The 22,857-nt window shown below is 54.5% G+C and overlaps 2 protein-coding genes and 1 pseudogene across 2 annotated transcripts; 1 reads left to right on the top strand and 2 right to left on the bottom strand.

The window, feature by feature from the left end:
- Positions 1-813: 813 nt before the first annotated feature.
- LOC135317130 (germ cell-less protein-like 1) lies at positions 814-21,904 on the bottom strand (annotated as a pseudogene).
- Positions 12,167-16,016, bottom strand: USP39 (ubiquitin specific peptidase 39). The gene is made up of 12 exons (XM_064472616.1): positions 15,664-16,016; positions 15,413-15,482; positions 15,209-15,303; positions 14,681-14,817; positions 14,444-14,596; positions 14,112-14,337; positions 13,950-14,027; positions 13,782-13,849; positions 13,366-13,697; positions 12,923-13,058; positions 12,753-12,839; positions 12,167-12,645 (listed from the first exon to the last, which is right to left on the bottom strand). The coding sequence occupies exons 1-12, from the start codon at positions 15,989-15,991 to the stop codon at positions 12,598-12,600; spliced, it is 1,758 nt and encodes a 585-aa protein (XP_064328686.1). The 5' UTR covers positions 15,992-16,016; the 3' UTR covers positions 12,167-12,597.
- Positions 16,221-18,006, top strand: C24H2orf68 (chromosome 24 C2orf68 homolog). Its single transcript, XM_064472504.1, has 4 exons — positions 16,221-16,442; positions 16,638-16,753; positions 17,303-17,421; positions 17,814-18,006. The coding sequence occupies exons 1-4, from the start codon at positions 16,348-16,350 to the stop codon at positions 17,934-17,936; spliced, it is 453 nt and encodes a 150-aa protein (XP_064328574.1). The 5' UTR covers positions 16,221-16,347; the 3' UTR covers positions 17,937-18,006.
- Positions 21,905-22,857: the final 953 nt, after the last annotated feature.

The following is a 22,857-nucleotide window of genomic DNA, read 5'->3' as shown; positions in this document are numbered from 1 at the left end:
AGGCATACCGAGTTATGGAAGTGCTACTGCATTCCACTGAAGAGGTCTCAGGTTTCTGAGTTATCTGGCAGTGCCTCGCTGTCGGTCGTCTTCTCTGGCGATGTGTACAAAAAGTTACAGAAGATGTAGAGCGGGAAGGTCAGGAGGCTTCTGTCCAAATTCATCACTATCTGCTCCTGTAAAGCAAACACAGTGGACATTTGAGCATTTGCGTAGCAAGTGAGGCCATTACAGGGAAGGACATCAAAAAGCACCGAAACTGGTACTAACAGTCCTTCTATACATTTTAATTAATATGTATTATAAAAGCAGAGATAAAAAACCTCAAGACAGTAATTCACCTTCACCTTCAGCAGGTGTTTTGTAATATTAACACTGACAAGCTATTCTGAAATTGCTTACAGCCCTTGCCCCAGGGCTGCCGACCCTTCTGCATCAGAGGAAACAGAACCGTGAGAAACGGCTGAGCAAACTTTACCTTCAAGCACATTGGAGATAAAGGGGGATTTTCTGCCACTGTCAGTTTCAGGATATTTAACCAACCAGGCGAGCCATAACAGTATATATTTTAAAGCAAATTGCAGTTTGTTGGTAGGAATTTTTTGGTTTTACTCCAGGAGCTGGTTTTGGGTAACAAGAGTGAAACTTTATCCTACAGTGAGGAGGGCATTTGCAGGGAGAAGGTCTCTATGTACTTACCACCTACAGGAGACAGAAGGAGACAGAATGGCATTTTCAAACATAACTAACCTGGTGGCAACAAATTTAATGCAAGGGATGAGTTAAACTTGGATCCAAAAGAATGGATCCATCAGATGGAAAGACTTAGTTACAGTAGGAGATCTTAGCACACGCCACAGGCTCTGCCTCCTTGGTGATTATTTACCTGAAGGCTATGTTTCTCCGAGGCTGCAGACTGACTGATCCACTGCACGGCTGATCCAGCGTATTCCGCTTGAAAATGATGTAACCATTTGTATAAGTGACAAGAAGGTCAAAGCCAAAGTTGAACCCAGTCCACCGCCAGCAGTACTGAAGAGCACAAGTTAAAAAACACAGAAACAAACCAGCCCCTCTGAGCACTGGCCACAACACAAATGAGAAGTGCCGCTTCTCCAACAGCTCAAACTTGGGACCGGGATTCTTGGCTACAGAGATGTCTGGTGGATTCAAGGATCCTTGCCAACACCTCTTTGAGACATAAGACGCCCCGGTAGGCAACCACTCACTGTAGCGGCCAGCCTTTGCAGGCAGACGAGTACACGAGACAAGCTTCGAGTCAGCTGCCTTCCAAACATACGGAAATACATTTCACACAAGCAGATCTAAAATAGTTCTGCGTCCTGGTACCTGCTGCTGTATGTCTGAGCAGCACTTAACTACACACCCCATTCGTGCTTAAAGTGCTCCTCGGAGTACAACAGCCTCATGTTAAGTGACTTCAGTGGGGAAGAAAATATTCATGTCTCCTGTGCTCTCACAGGACCTGCTACCTAAAGACACACAGACGTACATGGAACACAGCGGGGTTCTGGCTGTGGCTGTTACACAGTTTATGTGGAAAGCTTCCTTTTCCAGTTAAAAAGAAAAGGACATCAGTGATCAGAGCTTTATTTTAACTGAATGTATTTTACACGTCTCCGATGATAAGTCATGGCTACATTCCCTCCTTTCATGCAACAGAGGTTTTTCCAAACACGGGCTTGCTTGCAGCGCCAGAGCACAATTAAGTCACTAACTCCTTATTCATCTCAAAGACAGCAAGCCTTTTCATCCTTCTAGGGAGAATAAAATAATTTCTTTAACGTAGCATCTCCGTTACCTCTTTTTGATGCAGTTTGACAATTAAGACCGACGTGTTTTGAAAATACCTAGCACGTCTAAGACGTGTCAGCTGCGCACAGACGTAGCCACGTGCCGTACTTACATGGCCACCCTCTGCAAGTTTTCGACCACACCTCATGCTGTTTCCTTCCAGTTCCTCTTTATTTATTTCCTGAGGCCTACAAAAAAAAAAAAGGGCATCTTTAAGGATACTTAAACAGCTTTGTACGGTACTTTAATGTGGAAGAGCTGAACAGACCCCAGTAAACCGGTCTGAGCACACAGCTGACCCTTCTCTGTGCCCAGGTTAGACTAGATGACCTGCCAGTCCCCCTTCCAACCCGAATCATCCTGTGAACATCCGACTACCCTACAAAACTGCAATATAAGCCTCGGTAGGTAGGACTTTTACCAGAGAACCTTTCCAGGTATGGATATAATAGCCGTTGCAATGACATGCATTCCCCAATCCTCCTAAAAGAACCAAGTCCATTTTAAACACGGTAGTCCCGACTTACTAGGCACAAACATCAACGAGTGCTGCTGCTGAGGAACAGCTGCAGGACTCTGCAAAATAGCAGCGCTATGAAGCGGCACCCAGAGCGACACTCAAAGATTTCTCAAGCGGCTGGAAAAAAGTTTACCCCCAGCGACCACCAAGTGCCACGAGCTCTTGGTTCTGGCATCCTACACCAATATGAACTTGTTTCACCCAACAGTTTCCACTGCCGCTTCGGCACATAGAGAAACCTTGCAGAGCCGGCATGAGTAAAATCAGGCCCAGTTTTCCAGAGGTATGTTACTCACTTAACTTTAGACACGATGACATCGTTAACCAAATAAGCAACCATTGCCAGAAAGTCTTCAAGTTACACTGAGGACAAACGCTTGAAGTGAGTAGCATAAATCGCAATGAAAGGCAACCCCCTCCCACCCCCCCCACGTTAAATTATGAACCCGCACTACCAAACAACACACTTCAAGCTCCACAAGCAAGAAGAAACGCTGCACCTCTTCTCTTCCTACTGTACAAACACCGCAAGAGCTTGTGGCTATGCCTTTTACGAACAAGCTCGGTCTGTGGTCTTTTTGCCCCGTTTCTGTAAAAACCAGTCCTGGACGCTTAAGTATTTTATGATTAAGTTAAGCAAACACGCTAATCATGCTAACCAAACTCATCCAAGAACCTCCCACATGCTTTCTACACACCTTCTAGCTGAACTGCTTACGTAGCTGACCCAAATTCAGTAATGGTGATAAAAGGTTCATTTCTGTTTAATTAGTGACAACTTTCACAAACATTAGTACATAATGTCAGAGAGACGGTAACATTCCCCCCTCGCAATTCCTCGAGCAGCCTCAGAAGATGCAAAACTTCCAGCTTTAACCGCTTACGCTGGCCTACCACGTGCTTAGCGAACAGTCAAGTTATCCTATTTCCTTCTTAAACACCACCAAAGAGACCATTAGAATAGAAACGACTCCAGTCATGGACTTGAAAGATCTCTCTCGCATCTGCCACAGAACACATGTTTAATTAAAAAAAGCAGCGATCCACTTTAGCACAACAAGTAAACCTTGAGCAGCTACAGTTCAAAGTCACAAACTCCAGTATTACACTAAAAAATTCCCAAATTCTGGAGTGAGGAAAATGTTTAGTCCTTTTAAATGCAAACTACATAAACAAGGAGAGAAACATTTTCTCCTCCTCTCTGAAGTTATCAAAAGAGCAAACCACATCACATGTTTCAAAGCAATGTAATTTCCATGCTGGCAGCCCTAGAATAAGCGGGTGCAATTACGCTCTGCTCCAGGTGGGATATGAAAATAGAGCCTTACTTCAGCTCACTGGGAGTCAGACCTCACATTTCACTCGGCTTGACTGAGTTTGCATCCTTATCTCTAAGGAAAAAACGTGTTAAGATACTGATACAGGCAGTAAGTGCGAGAGGAAGGGCAGCAGATCTGGATCAAAGGATGGTCTTATAAAACCCTAATTCTTTTCTTTCAGCTACCGGTTGGTCCAACATCCAAAAAATTGGACCCTGGCTATACAGCCAGCCTGGGCCGCGAGGGGCTGGGGAGCAGCTCTGCAGGGGGACTGGGGGCTCTGCTCGACAGCAAGTCGAACTCGAGCCAACATTGTGCCCTGGCAGCCCAGAGGGCCAGCCGTGCCTGGGGGGGCACCGAGCCCAGCATCGCAGCCGGGCGAGGGGGGGATTGTCCCGCTCTGCCCCGCGCTGGGGCGGCCTCACCTCGAGCGCTGTGGGCAGCGTTGGGCGCCGCAGGACACTGGGGGTATAAAGCTACTGGAGAGTGTCCCAAGGAGGGCACGGAGTTGGGGAAGGGTTTAGAGGGGAAACCGTACGAGGAGCGGCTGGAGTCCCTGGGTTTGTTCAGCTGGAGCAGAGGAGGCCGAGGGCAGCCTCATGGCGCTCTGCAGCCCCCTCCCAAGGGGGGGAGGAGGGGCAGGGCTGGTCTCTGCTCTCTGGTGACCAACGCCAGGGGCCGAGGGAATGGCAGGGAGATGTGCCAGGGGAGGGTTAGGCTGGGCATGAGGGAAAGGTTCTTCCCCCCGAGGGTGGTGGAGCCCTGGAACAGGCTCCCCAGGGAGGCATCACGGCACCAAGTCTGGCAATATTCCAGAAGCACTTGGACAAGGCCCTCAGAGACACGGTGTGAATTTGGGGTGTCCTGTTCAGGGACAGGGGTTGGACTCGGTGGTCCCTGTGGGTCCCTTCCAGCTCAGGGCATTCTATGATCCATTCACTAACGATCCAGTCAAAACCTCCGGGTGGAAAATCCTGAACCACTCGCTGCCACAGAAGTACATCAAGAGAACACTCACTCTTCACTTCAAAAGGCAGGTGGGAGATCTGTAACTCTACCGCTGAACGCTGCCACAGACTGCACGGCCTTTGGTTCAAGTCAGGCTCAATGCAATGTGGCAAAACCAAGCAGAAGGGAACAGTTTGTGGTCACGCGCATACATGTCACATCTGTTAAATCACCATGCCTCGCTGCCCAAGCCACCACTGACGATCCTTGTGAGGCACAGGCTGAAGAAACCCAACTACACGTTATGCGCACAGACGCCAGTCAGGGTGTTCCACTAAGCACAGCTACCTGTACATCTCTGAAAGGGCACAGAAACATAGCAGTCGTCATGGCATTTCCTCAAGGGCGGTGCAGTGCTGTGGTGGTGCAGCCCCCCCACCCCTCTGAGATCCCAGGGTGAGCCCTACTGTGTTGTTATCTTGGTCACAACGACCTGGGCCTCAGGCAATCTCTGACCACACCTGGGCCATCTGCCCCCTGACCTGCGTACCAGAATTGTGGCCAGAATGTAAAATATTGACCAAAGCCAATCATCTCAATCCTATAAATAGTGATCCAAGACGGAGACCTTTTGAGCTCTCCTGCACCGCAGCCGGCCACGTGACCCTGTATCTCCTGTGGGCTGGGACGCCTCTCAGGGTAGGTTTTGCAAGGATGGAGGGATCTTCTGTTGACGTTTTTGCGAGGACTCAAAGGCCTGATTTTGCGAGGTTCACCGGCCGTGCGCTGATGAATATCAGCACATAAATGTGAGTAATTCATGAAACTCACAAAAAGATAATTTTTACTCACAGGTTAACCTCGGGGGGTATGTTTGTGTGCAGTGTGAATATATATATTATCCCTATTCACATAAACCATTGACCAAGTCTGAGACTAAGATTGGACCTAGCCGCACCTAGGCTCCTCACTGAAAGGAGTTTAGAAAGCAAGGGCATCTCTTCTGAACCTTGTGACTCAATGGGAGGGTCCTGCTTATCCCCTGCATCCACGATCCCTCTGTGAACCATTCTAACTTGAGCATAACTGAATTTTCCTTTGTGCACTTCTTCTAGGCAAGTAATGGAGTGACCCTTCCCATTCTCCAATGTTTAACTAAGTCACTATATTGAATTCAAAAAAGTCCACCACATTGCTGTTTTCAATTGGCTGATGCTGTTAAGAACCATACAACCTGGAACTCCAAAAGTTAATCTTGTCAGAATTTATATGAGAGGAAATTTTCTAGTTTAAGAAAGAGAGAAAGGAAAGCCTGTAATATACCTACCCAATATCATTGCCTTGATTGTTCTGCTCTGAGCACGGCAAGCCACTGCTGTTTGTAAACAGAGGACAGCCATTCTAAAATTGAAAAACAACAAGAACAAAAAAATAAGCTTGGTGTCGCCTTTGGAGCCGGGAATGGGGGTGTTCATAGGCACTTGAAATATAGAAATAAAATCACATTGCAATAATAAGGTTACACTTATTAACTGGACGGCCTGTGCAAACCCACCACCTGATAACGCGCGTGTGTGATTCAGCTCCAGGCCGCAGGTACAGAAGAGGCAGTTCAGATAAAAATCAACTGCTAACACTGAGTAACTCAGGACTATTTTCATCTTATCAAGCATCCACGGTTGCCAGAAGTGATGCAACTCAACATGTTTTCTCAGTGCGCTAAGTTCTGTTCAGCCAAGGAGCTGGGTAACAAGCTCTTGGGAGAAGATGCCACTCTCTGAATCCCCAACAGAATTCTACACAAGTTAAACAAGAGGAAAACAGAATCAAAAGATAAAGGAAACAGTGCCTTATCACAGGTATGGTAAAAACAAACAGAACAGAAGCTGTCCCCTACTAGCAATAAACATAAGCCATGTCTTCCTCTGAGAACACCAGGAAGATGGTACGGAGAGCTACCGAGGTGATCAGGGGGCTGGAGCATCTCCCTTGTGAGGAAAGGCTGACACACTTGTGCTGGTTCAGCCTGGAGAAGAGAAGACTGAGGGGGGATTTCATAAATACCTATAAGTATTTAAAGGGCGGGTGTCAGGATGATGGGACTAGGCTCTTTTCAATAGTGCCCAACGCCAGGCCAAGGGGCAACAGGCACAAGATGGAACATGGGAGGTTCCACCTGAACATGAGGACAAACCCCTTCCCTGTGCGGGTGCCAGAGCAGGGGCACAGGCTGCCCAGGGAGGCTGTGGGGTCCCTTCCCTGGAGACATTCACACCCCGCCTGGACACGGTCCTGTGCCCCTGCTCTGGGTGTGCCTGCTCAAGCAGGGGTGGGACGGGGTGAGCTCCAGAGGGCTCTTCCAACCCCCACCACTCTGTGATTCTGCGAAGATTCTGTCAGCTGTATTAATTTAACAGCTGCAACCAAGAGATACAGCAGAACAAAACCTAACAGCTGCTAAGGCAGTTACACAGAAGGGATCAGAAGCAGCCAAAAGCCCAGCACGTAAGTTCTTTTCAGTCAAGCTAATGAACAGCAGCAAGTCCGCAAGGTCTCAGATGAGAACAAACTCTAGGGAGGAATGGACTGGGATGGCAGGAGCGGTGAGAACCACCGTTAGCAGGAAAACAAAACAGGTTGGTTGCTGCTGAGGGTGACAGAAGGGTGAGAGCACAGTGCTGAGATCGCCTTCGGAGTCCCAGATTCAAAACATAAAACCAGCCCTTGCCCTACTGACTCCCGAGTTAAGATTCAGGCTGTGATAGGACCAAAATGGGAATTCAGAGCGCAACAGAAAGCATTACAATGATTTAAGGAAAAGTGCACAGGTGAGGAACAGAGAATGGATGTGCTAGGAGGAAAAAAACAAAAACACAATCAGGAGACAGAGCATCTTCGCTATTTTTGTATATGAACCTATGTCATACACCATATTTCAACTGTAGTTCACCTGTTAATCTGTAAAGGTTAAGAGGAAAAATACTGCTCAGGAAGTGTTACACCATTTCTTTCAACTCTTCAACATGGTCGCCTTCTTTATACCTCCCTGAGAACTATTTCATCTAGAATAATCTAAAAGGCTTACACCACAATACAAACTGCCCAACAATTTCCATGTTTCAAGGCTCTCTTGGGTACGATGCAATCACCTCAGACACTGGATGCTGGCAGCATCAGTTCAAAAGGGCACCACCAATATTTATCCAAGCCTCCTTTTAAAGGACGAGCAAAAGTTCCTGATCTTAACACAGCTTTTGGCTACACACCACCACCAACAGATTACAAGGGCCATCCAGTATTAACCTCTTCACTTACACTTCATTACACCTGTAGAAGTCTCCACATCACGCTGCTCTTCCCTCCCTGCTCTCCCAGTTCCCTTGGAATTCAAGTTTGGGGTTTTTTTCCTTTTTTTTTAATTCATTATCAGTGGTAGAGCACATTCTTTTTCAATAAGCACAGGCAAACCAGCCTCAAAGTTGCAATTAATCTCGTAACAATGTAAGAACATTCTTCCTCTGACGTATGTAGGCAGAAGGCTGCTGGGTTTGAGCACAGACACAAAATCTGTCCGCTGAAGAACACTAAGAAAAGGCTGCCCGTCGCAGTTCTGGTAAGCGATAACAAACAGCAACGTTAAGAGAAGGAAACCAAGCACAGTACTGGCAAATGTCTGGTTTGCAACATCTTATTCACATGCTGACACAGCCACTTGACATGAAAATAATCCATAGTTCTCCTCTGTCATCTTTCAATTAAGGATCTAAAGGGTCACTCACCCACAGTTACCTTATTTTTTAATACAGAATGAAGATGCCTTTGCACTATGATTACCATCCGCACCAATGTTAATCGCCAGATGGATTATACTGACTTTATACATCACTTAAGCATCTAAAATACCACCTATCCACGATCGGATCTGTTCTTCTAGGATTTATGCATAGTATAAACTGTTATCACTTGCTCGAGGTCAAACCCTGCCCCATCTACCGGTCATAACCGACCAAACCATTCACCCAAGCTCCACCTCAGCTCGACGCAGCGGTCTACGACACACTGCCTCCACCTGCTGTTCCAAGGACACTTTTAAATAGACGTTGTGAGCACAGGATAACCAAGTTCCTTCGTATTTGACTTTGCCAGATCTAGTGAGGAAGACAGTCTCCGTCTATGAAGGTATTAATCGAAGCCAGAAGCGAGAGCAGGGAAAGTGATTCATTCACTCACAGCACAGGCCGATCAATCGACCAGAATCTACACCAAATTTAAGGTAACTGGTTATAGTAGAAACCCAAAAACTAAACAGAACAAGCAGAGCCCAAGCCATATACATTTAGAAAAAAACCCCAAACCAAAGAAACCACAAACAGAAAACCACCAACCTAACCTGGGCATTATCTCACTGCTTATAAATCCACACTTTTAATTAGAAAGGAATTCTTACCGTTTCTTCCCAGAGCCTAACCCGTATGTCCCCTGCTGAATTGTAATAACCACACACAGTTTCCTCATTGTTTCATCACATTACTGGATTAAGCCATCCTGTGGGGAGTTAAAAACCCACAAATAACTCAAGTAAGACACTTAATTCAAATTAAAACTCTCAAAAGCAGCACACGGAACAGGAAAAATCATTCATATTTACCTTCATGCGGAACAAAATTTATGAAGGGAACTTTTCATAAGCAAAACCACTCTGACCTACGCAAGAAACATCTAATGGTAGTTGCTTGTTTTTGTAGGTACGCACTAGGATTTATTCCTTTCAGAGCTTCTGTGCGAGGAAGCAGCAAGGAAGCCTTCGTCCTTGGATGCACAACAAATACAGAGACCCAGCACCAGCAACTTCCCTTCAGGTTCCTACCCCTGAGTCCCAACGAACACTAAAGTTGGACTGGGTCAGCAAGTGCTGTACAGATCCACTCCGGAAGCGCTTTCCTTGCTCTGCAATAACATCATAGGAGACTCTCAGCCATTTCTTTAGCAAAGAGGAACATGTTCTCTGGACACCAGGGTTAAGACCAGGAGGCTAAAAAAAATTAAGTCGCAAGAGACAGAAGCAAGGAAACTTTTCAAACACAAAGACACAGCTACGCTTACGTCCTACAAATCTCTTGGCATCACTATTCTCCCCGTTCACAGATTTCGATACGTATACTTAGAAGTGCTTCTCAGGCTTTTCCTATACCAAGAGGCAAAGAGAGACACACTCCTGTGGGCCCACAGCGCCTCGTCTCTGCCATCCCGTCCTCCAGACGCTGTTCTCCTGCTCCCACCTGCGCCCCAGGGGCCGCAGCTCTGGCAGAGAACCACCTGCTGCTGCCTGGGCTCCTCCCCAGGGGGACAGCGTCGGTGGCTGGATCCAATGGATCTCAGCATCCATTTCACACAATCACTGACTCCTTGAACTGGCCGGGAGGGCGCCGGAGGGTGGAGTTAGATGGTCCCACCCCGCTGCTCAGGGAGGGCACCTTGCAGCCGCTTGGTCGTGCCCATGTGCAGAGGGCTGTGGAACATCCCCAAGGCTGAAGACTCCACAAGCTCCCTGGGCCACCTGTGCCAGTGCTCGGCACCGAGCAGCCTTTGCACTTCCCGTTCCTGAACTGCATGAGGTCCCTGTCAGCCCAGCTCTGCAGCCTGCCCAGGTGCCCCAGGATGGCAGCAGGACCCCCTGGCCGAATCGCCAGCTCCTCTCGGGCTGGTGACACCTGCCAACTTGCTGAGGAGGCGCTCTGCCCCATCACCCAGAGCTAACGTTAGGTGAGGAAGGGGCGAAGCAGGACCAGAGCCACTACTGACCCCCGGGAGACACCGCTACGTCCTGGCCTTGCGCTGGGCTTGCTGCCACCGAGCGGCACCCTCTGGGCCCGGCCGTTCAGCCCCTTTCAGTCCCGCTCGCTGTCGGCTCATCCAGCCCACTTCCATTCGAGTGGCTCCAACGCCGTGTTTAGAAAGAAGAGACTGCAAGACGGGCGCACTCAAGCACACAGCTTTCAAAATCCCACGCCACAAACCTCCCATGCTCCGCAGGTCCCGGCTCCCGCTTGAGCCGTGCGGGATCCACTGGGAGCAGGAGGGCCAGACCAGCCGCCACCGCCTCCCGTTGGCCCCAGGACCGCTCCACCTCCCCATCCCGGGAACTCCGTGAGAAGCCCCATGATGAAGACGAAGAGGAGGAGGCGTCATCACCTCCCGCGGGGCTGCCCGGGCCTCCTGCTACCATGGCTCGATGTGCCCTGGCGAGCTGCGGGGGGGCCCCCCCTGCTCCGCTCCTGGGGACGCTCAGCACCCTCCTGCAGGTACGGGGTCTTCCAGGTAGTGAGTGTGTCTGTGGGGCAGGTGTCTGTGGGTATCCCCTTGGGCAGGGACACGGGTGGCTCCATGAGTACCTCCACAGGTGTCTGTGGGCATCCCCATTGGTGTCTGTGGGCATCTCCATGGCTGGCTTTGTGGGTACCCCCATGGGTGTTTACCTGGGCACCCTCCTCAAGGGCCCCCCCACGCCCACGAATGGGGACATCCCCGCAGGCACCCACAGCCCCGAGCCCAGCCCTGGAGCCAGGCACCCACAGGCCCCAATGGCAGGCGCAATGCATGGCTGCAACCCCACCATTAGGCTCCAGAGTGAACGCCCATCCCCAGGAGGCCGCCGGCGAGGCCCTGCCCGTGCCGCTGCCGCTGTGCTGGCTGTGCAGCACCTTCATGGCCTGCGCCGAGGCCACCATCCCCAAGCAGGCGCTGTGGACAGCAGCAGCGGAGCTGTGCCGGGTGCTGCTGGTGGCGGTGGTGGGCACATGCCAGTGCCTGGCGCAGCGGTACATGGTGCTGGCACTGGAGGGGCTCCTGGGACATGTTCCAGGGCATCACAGCCCTGAGGGGGACACAATGAGGTCCCCGAAAGTTGTCACGCCCCCACAGAACATGCCAGGGTCCCCAAGGGTGTTGCAGCCCCCAGGGGACACAGTCAGGGGTGCCACCAGCTACAGGACCGCCCCCCCCCCCCCGCCAAGGGGGGCACTGAGAGTGCCACAGTGCCAAGGGATGCACTGCGGACATCACGGCCTTAGAGGGGTCCCAGGGGTGTCCCCACGCTGGGGGGTCCCGGGGAGCCCCTGACACCCATGTCCCACCCCACAAGGACCTCCCCACGCTGTCTCCAAACCTGGGGCTCTGCGCCCTGGGCCCGACCTACTGGTGCTCCAGCCCCGAGGCCGCCCGCCGCTGCCAGGTGAGTTGGGGGCATCCTTGTCCCCAAAGCAGGGGGCAAAGGCCACCTCACCCCCCCACCCTGCTCTCCCCCAGGAGCACGTCTGGGCTTAGAATAGCACAAGGAGTGACCCCAGCTGCCCCCCTCACCCCCAGCCCCCAAATAAAGCTTGCAGAGCACCCTGACCTGTGTCCCCAATTTTTCAGGGTGTTTCAGCATGTGTGGGGGGGTGATGGGGTGTGTAGGGGGGGGGGCAGCTTTCTCCGAACGGAGGTGGGTTTTCACACATCCTCAGAAGCTGCGAAAGCCATGACCTTCCCTCAGCACCCAGAAAAGAGCGGAGGCGGAAAAGAGTTACCAAAGTACAGCGGGTGGCTTTTAATGGCAGGAGGGGCACGGGGGAGCAGTTGGGGTGCCCCCAGGGGGGCTGTGGGTGCCCTGGGGGGGCTTTGGGTGCCCCTGAGGGGGTTTGGGGTGTCCCTGAGGGACTGTAAGTGCCCCCAGGGGGGCCGAGAGTGCCCCTGAAGGGGACTCTGGGTGGTTCCAGAGGGGTTTGAATGCCCCCAGAGGGGCTGTAGAGTGCCCCTGAAGAGGTTTTGGGTGCCCCCATAGGGGCTGAGGGTGCCCCTGAGGGGGTTTTGGGTGGCCCCAGGGGGGTTGTCGGTGGTCCTGAAGGGGCTGTGGATGCCCCTTGAAGGGGTTTTGGGTGCCTCCAGAAGGGCTGTAAAGTGCCCCAAGGGGGCTTATGGGTGGCCCCAAGGGGCCCACAGGTGGCCCTGAGGGGCTCAGGCACCTTGTTGGTTCGTCTCATCCTCCTCGCGCCGTTTCCAGATCTGTGGCAGAGCAGGGTGAGGGTGGAGTCAGAGGGGGGCGAGGGGACACCTTGGGGGGGTGACAAGTGTCCCCTGGGAGCGCCCCCGCTATCCCTGGAGCCCCTCACCTGGATGTACGCCTCCGAGAGGGTGATCATCTGTGGCAAGATGTCGGTGACCTGCAGGTCCTGCAGCTCGTACCACTTCCCAGTGCCCTGCGAGGGGACGGGAGGGGACAGAGATGACGCCGGTGGGGCCACCGCCCTTGTCACCCCCCCAGGGGACCCGGGACACTCACATGGTGCAACACGTGGATACGGTAAGAGCCCTCGGACGGTTTCCCGTCGTGCACGATGTTGGCGATGAGGTCATAGGTGGTGTTGGAGTGTGCTGCCTGCGCCTCCTCCGACAGGTACTCCCGCAGGTCCACGTTCCTGTGGGGTGCACCCGGAGCACCGACACCCCTCAGCTGGGCGTCACCCTCACCCAGACCTCAGAGTAACCCCCAGACCACCCACAACCCCACCTTAGATGCTTACAAACCCTTCTTAACTGCTCCCAAATCCCACCTAGATGCTTCCAAACCCTGCCCCGAGATGCTTCCATGCCCCTCCTACATGCTTCCAAACCCCTTCGGGGTGCTTCCAAACCCTGACTTAGACTCTTCCAAACCCCCAGGGGGGATGCAGACAACGGGAGATGGGGACCCCAAGCACCCACCCAGAGCTCTTCAGCACTCACGTGATGGGGAAGTTGACGATGGTGGGGTTCTTTTCCACGAAGAAGTTGTTCTTGGTGAAGCGCTTGATGCAGAAGATGAGGTAGGGAGGCAGCTTGGTGAGCTGAAAGCGCTTGAGAAAGTTCTCCTTGTAGGTTTTGTACTCCTTCTCGGTGGCGCCGTTGAATTTGGCCAGGATGCTGAAGAGGGGCACCTGGGGGATGATGAGCTGCTCCTTCTCGTCCTTGTAGAGCGGGGCAGTGGGAAGGTCCAGCGTCAGGTACATGAAGGTGGATTCCACCATCATCTCCTGGTACTCAGTGTTCTGCAGGAGCTGTGCCTTCTCCTCGGCTGTCTGCGGGACACGGGGTCAGAGGAGGGGATTGTAGACCCCTGCAGTGGGGAAAAACGCCCCCGCTTTGTCCCTCCACATACTCACCAGGTCTGGGTGAGGCAGTTTCTTGGTGAAGATGCGCATGGAGCCCTGGAAGACGTCGGTGACAATGGCTACGGGGACAGAAGGACATTGGTGAGGGACCGGGGGTGGTAACCTTCATCTGAGAGGGTGTCCCAAGGGGATGAGGGGCCTTCATCGCCCTCTGCTCACTCTTTTTCTTCTTCTTTGTGCCACCCAGAGCCGAGTGCAGTGCATTCAGGAACCAGGAGAGGAAGTCCACCCCGTCCCCTGCAAACCAGAGGGTAAATCAGAACCTAGGGAGGGGGCCAGATCCAGCGCCTTCCCCCCTCACCATTCCATCCTCCTCCTCACCTTGCTTGGTGATCTGGAAGTTCTTCTTGCTGCAGAGGACGACGGCCTGCAGCATCTCATGGGGCGAGACGTGCGCTTTGAAGTTCCGCGGGTTCCACAGCTTCCGCATGAGCTCCCCAAAACGCTGCACCAGCAGGAACATGATGTCCCCGGGCGGGCGTTGGATGCTCTTGTAGTTGTCCTCCTCCAAAAAGTAATTCCTCAAGGGCGGCACATTGGATAAAGCCTGTGGGGAGAGGAGCTCGGAAGCATCCCGCCAGACCTGGGCGGGGGGGTGTCAGGGGTTTTCACTCCACAAATGAAGCCTGGAGCCCCCCCGGCACAGACGATACCTGAAGCACAGCATTGGCATAGTCATTGGCTTTGATATTGTTGAGCCCCACGATGCCGGGCAGGTATGTGGTGCCATCGTAGGCACGGGAGAGCTTGGCCTGTTTGTCCAGGTTGGCGATCTGCTGCGCGGTGAAGGTGGGCTTCAGCACGTACTGCGGGAGAGAAACGGTGTCGGACAACAAGGGGAGGACATGAAGCCGAAACCCCGGGGCAGCTCAGCCCCTGCCCCCCCGCACCGTGATGTCCTCCAGCGAGGAGTCAATGATCTCGTAGTTGTCGGGGAGGCAGTAAAACTTGAGGGTGTGGAGGTTGAGGAAGACATGGTGGCTGAACTGGACGCTGTGGATGTAGGCGTGAGACTTCAGCCCACGGCCTGCAGGGGAGAGGAGGGGGTCAAGGCAGGGGGTGGGGGGCACAAGGGGGCTCGAGGGGGAGGTGTACGGAGCCTCGGGACCGCAGAGAGAACCAAGCGGGAATGGAACACTCAGGCAAAGGTGGAGGTGGGATGGAAGTGATTCCCAACCCACACCTGGAGGCTGCTTCTTTCCACTCTGAGTGTCCATGTCCCCCCCAGCAGCACCCCAGCCCCTGGGTGTCCCTCACATCCCACCCCCAGCAGCACCCCAGCCTTGGGTGACCCCCACATCCCACCCCCAGCAGCACCCCAGCCCTAGGTGCCCCCCACACACCCCCCAGCAGCACCCCTTTCCCTGGGTGTCCCTGTGCCTCCCCCAGCAGCACCCCGGCCCTCGGGGGGGGCTCACCCTGGAAGTACTTCCCGCAGACGAGGCAAGCGTAGACATTGATGTGGGACAAGGAGATGGAGCAGAGCTTCTCGAAATCAAAATCTAGAACGCTCCTGGGATGGGGACAGAGCTGTGTGGGGGACGGGGGGGGACCCCCACGATGGGGGGGGTGCCCCGAGAGAACCCCAAAGCGCCCCAACCCATCCCGACCCCTCGGCTCACCTGTTGATGGTATCTAGGTAGGGGCAGTGCCGGCTGCGCTGATCCTCGGGGTCGAAACGGCCATAGCGCGCTGGGGAGGCGGGGGAGGGCGTTAGCGATGGGGGGCGCGTTAGGGGAAAGGGGGATGTCTCGCTAGGGAAAGAAGGGGAGCCCAGTGCCTCCCGCCGCCCCCAGACCCAAGCCCCCAGGCTCAGGCTCAGCCCCGCTGACCGCCCGCCCCCCCGCCCACTCCCGCCGCTCTCGGTCCCCACCAGCTGGCTCGGACTCAGGATCGGAGTCACCATCAGGCTCCCGCTCCCGCTTGACCCGCACCGGGCCGACGGGGGCGGCAGAGCTCCCCCAGGAGCCGGTACCGGTACCCGGCTCCCGCTTGAGCCGTGCGGGATCCACCGGGAGCGGGAGGGCCGGACCCGCCACCGCCGCTTCCCGCCGCCCCCGGGACCGCTCCGCCTCCCCATCCCGGGAACTCCGCGACAAGCCCCGCGATGAAGAGGAAGAGGAGGAGGAGGAGGAGGAGCTGCCGCCCGCCGCCCGCGGAGCCGCCCGGGCCTCCCGCTCCCGCTTCCCGCGGCTCGACATCCCGCCCAATGCGCATGCGCGGCGGCCGCACCGCGCAGGCGCAGGCCGGGGGCGGAGTCAGAGCGCGGCGGAGGGGGTGACTGCGCACGCGCGGAAGCTCATTTGCGGGATCTACGCATGCGCCGTGACAAACCGACCGGGCCGCCGCCGCGTTCTCGCTACTGCGCATGTGCTTAGCCGCCGGTAGGGGGCGGGTCGTGTCCCTTCTTCGCATGCGCAGTGCCATCGTCCCTCTCTAGCGCATGCGTACCGAGCCTGCGGCGGCCGGTGGGACTTTTAAAGGGACCGCGTCCCATTAACAGTGGGGCATCTCACCCCTTCCTCTTCCTGCAGACCGGCCCTGGTGGTGGCGGCTGATGGACGCGGCCGCGGACTGGGGCTGCCGGCCGGGTGGGCGGCTCGATATGAATCACGGCTTCGTGCGGCATATCCGCCGCAACCAGATCGCCAGGTACCGGTACCCGTGGGGCCTTGAACCGGCCCGGGGCCTCCCGAGGATACACACACACGCCACCCCCCAGCTCTGGGTCAGCGCGGCCCCAGTCTCCTCTGTGGCATCCTCGGTGTCCCCGGGACCCCCCATGACACTCTCGGTGTCGTGTTTCCCCGCGCGGTAACCCTCCGGTTCTCCCCCGCCGGTGCGCAGGGACGCCTACGAGCGGGCGGTGCGGCAGGAGCGGGGGCGGGCGCGGGGCCGGCTCACCCCGACCCCCCCCCGGCCCCGCCGACCCGACCAGCAGGTGTACCGGCCCCGCCGGCCCGGTGAGCCCGGGGAGGGGGAGGGGGGGCACCCATGGGTGGGCTGGGGCGGCGGGGGAGGCACCCGAGGGGGTGATGGGGATGGGGGTGGCAGCCACGGGTGGGCTGGGGGGGGGGGCATCAGAGGGAGCACTAGGGATGGGGGGCCCCCATGGGTGAGGGGGGCACCCCACGGTGGATTGGGATGTGGGGGGGATACCCCTGAGTGGGTCGAGGAGGTTGAGCACCCGTGGGGGGGAAGGGGGGGAAGGGGGAGGGACCCCAGGGTGGGCTGGGACATGGGGGGCACCCCTGAGTGGGGTGGGGGTGGAGGAGCACTCCAGGAGGGGGATAATGGGGGGGCACTCAAGGGCGTCACAGGGGTGGGGGGCACCTCAGGGTGGGCTGGGACATGGGGAGGCACCCCTGGGTAGGGTTGAGGGGCACCTTAGGGAGGGGGAACATGGGGAACATGGTGTGGCACCCAAGGGGCTGATGGGGATGGGGTCACCCCTGGTTGTCCGGGGTGGGGGGGGGGACGGTGGCAGCCCCCTGAGGGTGCAGGTGCCCCAGGGGGTCCCGGGGGAGACACCAGCCCGGGGTCCCCACCCCCCGACACCCGTGGGCCCCGGCTCTTCTGTCTGGAGTACGAGGGGGACGACGGTAACGTCACTGCTGTCATCGTGTACCAGGTGGGGACCCCGTGACCCCCACCCACACCCCCACTCCCAGGGGTGGCTGGGTGGGACCCTGGGGGTACCCATATGTGGGTGGGTGGACAAGGAGGGGTGACACTGGGTGGAGGGGTAGTCTGGGCACCCATGGGTGAGGGGGGGCTGCCTGGTGAGTGCTGGGTCCCCTGGGTTGAAGTAGGGGTCCCCCATGGGGCAGGGGGGTGCTGTGAGGCACAGTGGGTGGCTGGTGGGTGCTGGGTCCCCTGGGATGAAGTGGGGGGTCCCCTCACGGGACAGGAGGGTGCCCATGGGGCAGGGAGGTGCCCGGTGGGTGCCAAGTCCCCTGGGATGAAGTGAGCATGGGGGCTGCAGCCGTGGGGCATGGCCAGTGATGGGGTGCCACGGGGCAGGGGGACAGCGCGGAGGACGTGACACAGCGGGTGTGCGCCCAGAGCCCGATGGAGCCTGCCCTGCGCCGGGCCCTCTGTCAGCGGGTGCAGGACGAGCTCAGCAAGCGCCGGGGGACGGGGTGATGCTCCCCCACCCCTCCCTTGGGGACACCGCCCCCCTCCCCCCCAGGTGACAATAAAGGTGCTGCAAGGCTCTGGTGTCTGTTCTCACTTGGGAAAACTGAGGCATGGGGGAGAGACCCTGCTGTGTCACCAAATCATGTCCCCACTGCCATGGGTGCCCCCCCACCGGGGTGGGTGCTGCATCCCCAGGCCCCACCCCCCCCAACCCCCCCGGTGCCATTGTGTCCCCTCCCAGGTACCCCCCCGCAGTGGCAGGGCCACAGCATGCCCCTGTCCTCCCCCACCCTGGGTTGGTCGCACATGGGGCCAAGCCCAGGTGTCCCCAGAGCTGTTCCCACCCCTTTGTGGGTCTCCTCAGAGTGGGGTGTTCTGGGATATTGGGGGAGGGTCTTCCCAAATTGGGCCCCTTCGTTATTGTAGGGACTCCCCAAAGTAGATCCTGGTCTTTATTTAATGTAGGGTCACCCCAGTGATCATCCTGCTGCTCTGTAATCGTAGGGTCTCCCCAAAACGAGCCCCAGTTCTTATTTATTCTAGGGTCTCTCCAAAATGAGCCCTGGCTCTATTTATCGTAGGGTCTCCCCATACAGCCTCCAGTGGTTTGTTAGTGTAGGGGTCTCCGCAGGTACCAGGGGCTTGGTGTCCACCTGGGAGGGGATGGTGATGATGAAGATGGCAGGGGGGCGGCCACGGCAGCCACAGGCCTGGGCCAAGGGCCAGCAGCAGCAGGAAGAGGAAGGTGGTGAGGCCAAAGGCCACCAGGCACCAGCACCGGTGTCCCCTGCACTGCTGCTGTGCTGTGGCATGTGTGCTGCGGGTGAAGGTCTGGCCCTGCGGGGACAGCGGGAGCCATAGGGTAATCTGTGACCCCAGACCATATATATGTATACATATATACATATGTATATATGTGTGTGTGTGTGTGTGTATATATATAGTGTTGGGGGACATACGGCCCCATAGCACCATCCTGCTACTGGGCCCTGCATCCCTGTAGTGCGCCCCCACCCCGGCCACGATCCTTCCCCTGGGCCTGTGTGTCCCTCCCTAGGGCCTGTATGGCCCCAACACAGAAAGGACATGGAGCTGTTGGAGCGGGGCCAGAGGGGGCACAGAAATGCTCCGAGGGCTGAAGCAGCTCTGCTGTGAGGCCGGGCTGGGAGAGCTGGGGTTGTTCAGCCTGGAGAAGAGAAGGCTGTTGGGAGACCTTATTGTGGCCTTCCTGTGCTTAAAGGGGGACTCTAGGAAGGCTGGTGGCAACCTCTTTAGCTAGGCCTGTTGTGACAGGCCAAGGGGTGATGGTTTTAAACTAAAGGAGGGTAGATTTAGACTGGATATAAGGAAAAACTTTTTTACAATGAGGGTGGCGAAGTGCTGGAACGGGTTGCCCAGAGAGGCTGTGGAAGCCCCATCCCTAGAGACATTCTATAATTCTAACTGGAGCAGCCGAGTACTCGCTGACCTGAGGGCATTAGGGAATCTCTCTCAATAATTCTGGCTGACGCCAAGTCACTGATGATATACTGTAATCTCAAGTGTGTGAACACCGACAGGAACGCATTCCCCTGTTCCGATTCCAGGAAGGCAACGTCATCCTCAAAATCTGCAAGACGGAGCACCGGTAATACACGTTGGTTTTCTAAATATTTTCCAGAGCGTATTTGTATTTGACATTGAGGTTTACTTTATTAAGCACAGAAAGTTTTTATGGACGGGCAAACCATCTTTTGGAGCTAAACCCGAGAAATTACTTACACTCAAACCCTTTTGGCAGAACTGTTAGACCAAACTTTTCCTCTTTGGAAACACACACGTGCCTTCTAGCGAGAAGGCAACAAAAGCTTATCCTAACTGAACAACAGCAGAAGCAACGAAGCAAAACTAGCGACCATGTCTGCTCACTTGAAACATGTGGACAAAACAGTGAAAAGGCTATCGGTGCTGAGAACCTGATCCCAAGGACTGCTGGCAGAGGCCAGCCTTCCCAGAGAGAAGAGGAGAAAGTTGGGAAGTGGAGGAAGACTATCGTATTTTACTTCTGACCAGCCTCTTCCACAACCCAAGGCCATGCCAATTAATCCTACCTCTCCTGCGCCTGGCAAACCACGCATCAGCTTCGGTTAAGAGTTGTTTCAAAGACCCATTCCAAGTAGGCACTAGCTGGAGGAACATCCACTAGGGAAAATAAACAAACTCTAGTGAGTTAATTGAAGAAGTCTTCAAAACAGTAATACGTGTGTTATTAACAGTGCTTTTTCATAATGCAAACCACTCTGACCTACTCAAGAAAGGACTAACTGTAGTTGCTCTATTTCTGAAAGGGAAAATGCGTCTAGGACGTTTGGACTACGTGTCTGCAATCAGAGTGAAGAAAGAGCTTTCAAGGGCCACAAAAGCCACACAAATTCTTTTCCTACAAACCACACCACCAATGGGGATATAACCAGTCCAAGAATTAAGTCCTTAATGTTACCGGTGGACAACAAATCCTCCAGGCATCGCGGAATGCCTGTTTAGCTACTGGGGGGCTGGAGGGAAGAAAAGCATGCAAGACATACAAATTAATGTACAAGGTTGTAAGTCTCATACCAAGGACACATGCACATACACCACTTATGGAAATATACCTTTTCTTATAAAGTGTAAGGCATATAAAACTAGAATTTGATAGGTTTCCGTCCAAATGAAGTGAAATATACTGCTCTACTAGGATTCATGATTTTCCTTCTCAGCAGCAGATGTGCCCATTATGAGGTGCTATTGCTCACTGAAGTTTACCTGAGAGATCAAAAAATAAAGTCTATTTGTACAGCACCGTACGCCCTGACCTCTTAACTCAGCATTTCAACTCAGGGCAGCACATAACATGAAATCCAATTCTGATTTTATTTCATTACATAAATATTTCCATACCTTTAGCATATCCCCTAACTACGATGCCATACAACACGCTACTCTAAAACCAGGACCTCAGTCATCTTGCTGAGCCTCAGGAGGCTACCTTGCTGGACCTGCACTGGAATCATGGCTTTAACACAACAACAACAAAAACAAAAATCAAGAATTCGCTTCTACCATCACTTGTTCAAGACAAAGCCATGGTTTCTCCCCACTTCTGTCACAGGAAAAGTAATAAAAGAGAACAGACAGTAAAGATAACAGCACTCTTCACTCCCAAAGCGCAAGACGTCATACAAAGAATTTCACCCTAACACGAGCCCAAAATAAAACGCTTGTAAGAAATGGCATCTTTTTTGTAGGTACGCACTAGGATTTATTCCTTTCAGAGCTTCTGTGCGAGGAAGCAGCAAGGAAGCCTTCGTCCTTGGATGCACAACAAATACAGAGACCCAGCACCAGCAACTTCCCTTCAGGTTCCTACCCCTGAGTCCCAAAGAACACTAAAGTTGGACTGGGTCAGCAAGTGCTGTACAGATCCACTCCGGAAGCGCTTTCCTTGCTCTGCAATAATATTAACATCGCAGGAGACTCTCAGCCATTTCTTTAGCAAACAAGAACCTGTCCTCTGGACACCAAAAGACAGTTTTCAGGACTGTTTTCACAAAGGATGTGCCAAGGTTAAGATGATGAGATTAAAACAAAATTAAGTTGCAAGGGATAGAAACAAAGAAACTTTTCAAACATGAAGCTACAGCTACGCTTCCTAATGTTACTATCAAAGGCACAAGGCATGTTGTGTAACTGCTTGCATCCACAGCGAGAGTGATAAGTCAGAAATGTAAGGGGAAGAAAAGGAAAGAAAAAGTCTTGAGTCACACTTACCATTTACCAGACATTCTTTCATCACAAATACAGTTTCTCTTGCGAGGAAGAAAGGAGCCGCTTACCTGGCACAAATAGATCTTATGCAAGTTCCACTCCTCTCCCAGAGCACAAATTTTGACATCGCTGTTCTCCCCATTCACAAACAGAGTCTGATAAATATACTTAGAAGTGCTTTTCAGCTGTTTCCTATGCAAAAAGACAGAGACACACTCCTTCAAATTTGTCTGTTACAGAGGCAGCACCAGGTACCGGAAAGGGCTTTTTTCCTCCCCGTGAGGGACCAGCCTCCCCCCCCGCCGTTGCTCACCTCCCCTCTCTTGTTCACTGCAGCAGCTGCTGCTGGGACCTTTCCGAAGCAGACAAGAAACTCCCCCCTGGCCCCGGCCCCCCACCAACCTCACAGCGGCAGCCCTTCCCCTCCGCCCCTCCCTTTCCCGCACAAGACCCCAAAGATCGGGCTAGGCCCTCGAGCGCCCCGGGCCCTTCCCGCACAGCCCCTCACTCGCCCCCGGCCTCGCCGGGCCCCTCCGCCCCTCACGGCCCCTCCTGCCCGCCGCGCCACCTCAGGGCCAGCGCGACCGCCGCCAGCCCCGCAGCCCCTTCCCGCCACCCGCCCCTGACAGAGCCGCGTCCGCGGCCCGGAGCCCCCTCGGAGGCGGCCACCGCCGCGCTTCCCCTTGACGGCCCAGCCGCCGCCGCCCCCTCAGGAGGCCGCCCGGAGCGGTCCGATCGTCCCAATGACTCCAGCGCAGGCCAGGCCGGGAAGGGCGCACAAGAACCCGATCGGCTGAGTACTCGTTCACCTCAGGGCATTAGGGGATCGTGAGTTTGTGCTTAAAACAGACAAGTCATCAAAGAATTCTGCGAGACATACAGACAAAACCAAGAAAGCAAGCTAGGTAACAAGCAACCGTCGATAGCCTAGAAAGTCGTGTTGAGCGAGCGGCACGCTTTGGAAGAAACTGTACTTCACCACTGACAGTTAACTGACGCCTGAATACCTGAGGTCTTTGAAGAGCGCCACACTCTGGTGAGGCATCAGGCTATTCAAGAGCCATTCCAGGCACCTAGATTAAAAGCAAGGAATTAGTACCTTCCTTTTTTTCTTACATATCTCGACATTCAAGCACAGTTG

This window comes from Phalacrocorax carbo, chromosome 24 (genome assembly GCF_963921805.1).
Source record: "Phalacrocorax carbo chromosome 24, bPhaCar2.1, whole genome shotgun sequence".
Taxonomy (NCBI): Eukaryota; Metazoa; Chordata; class Aves; order Suliformes; family Phalacrocoracidae; genus Phalacrocorax; species Phalacrocorax carbo.
The sequence above is the reverse complement of the archived record's forward strand: the minus strand, read 5'-3'. Positions and strand labels throughout refer to the sequence as shown.

Bases quoted from the DNA above. Each gene is read 5' to 3' on its own strand.
- USP39 (XM_064472616.1), bottom strand. From the start codon at position 15,991: ATGTCGAGCCGCGGGAAGCGGGAGCGGGAGGCCCGGGCGGCTCCGCGG. The intron at 13,850-13,949 runs GTGAGCAGAGGG...CTGTCCCCGTAG, and splicing joins CACAAAGAAGAAGAAAAAGA to CCATTGTCACCGACGTCTTC. The intron at 12,840-12,922 runs GTGAGTGTCCCG...GTCCCCTCGCAG, and splicing joins GTATCCACGTGTTGCACCAT to GGCACTGGGAAGTGGTACGA.
- C24H2orf68 (XM_064472504.1), top strand. From the start codon at position 16,348: ATGGACGCGGCCGCGGACTGGGGCTGCCGGCCGGGTGGGCGGCTCGAT. The intron at 16,443-16,637 runs GTACCGGTACCC...GCCGGTGCGCAG, and splicing joins CGCCGCAACCAGATCGCCAG to GGACGCCTACGAGCGGGCGG. The intron at 17,422-17,813 runs GTGGGGACCCCG...GCCACGGGGCAG, and splicing joins CTGCTGTCATCGTGTACCAG to GGGGACAGCGCGGAGGACGT.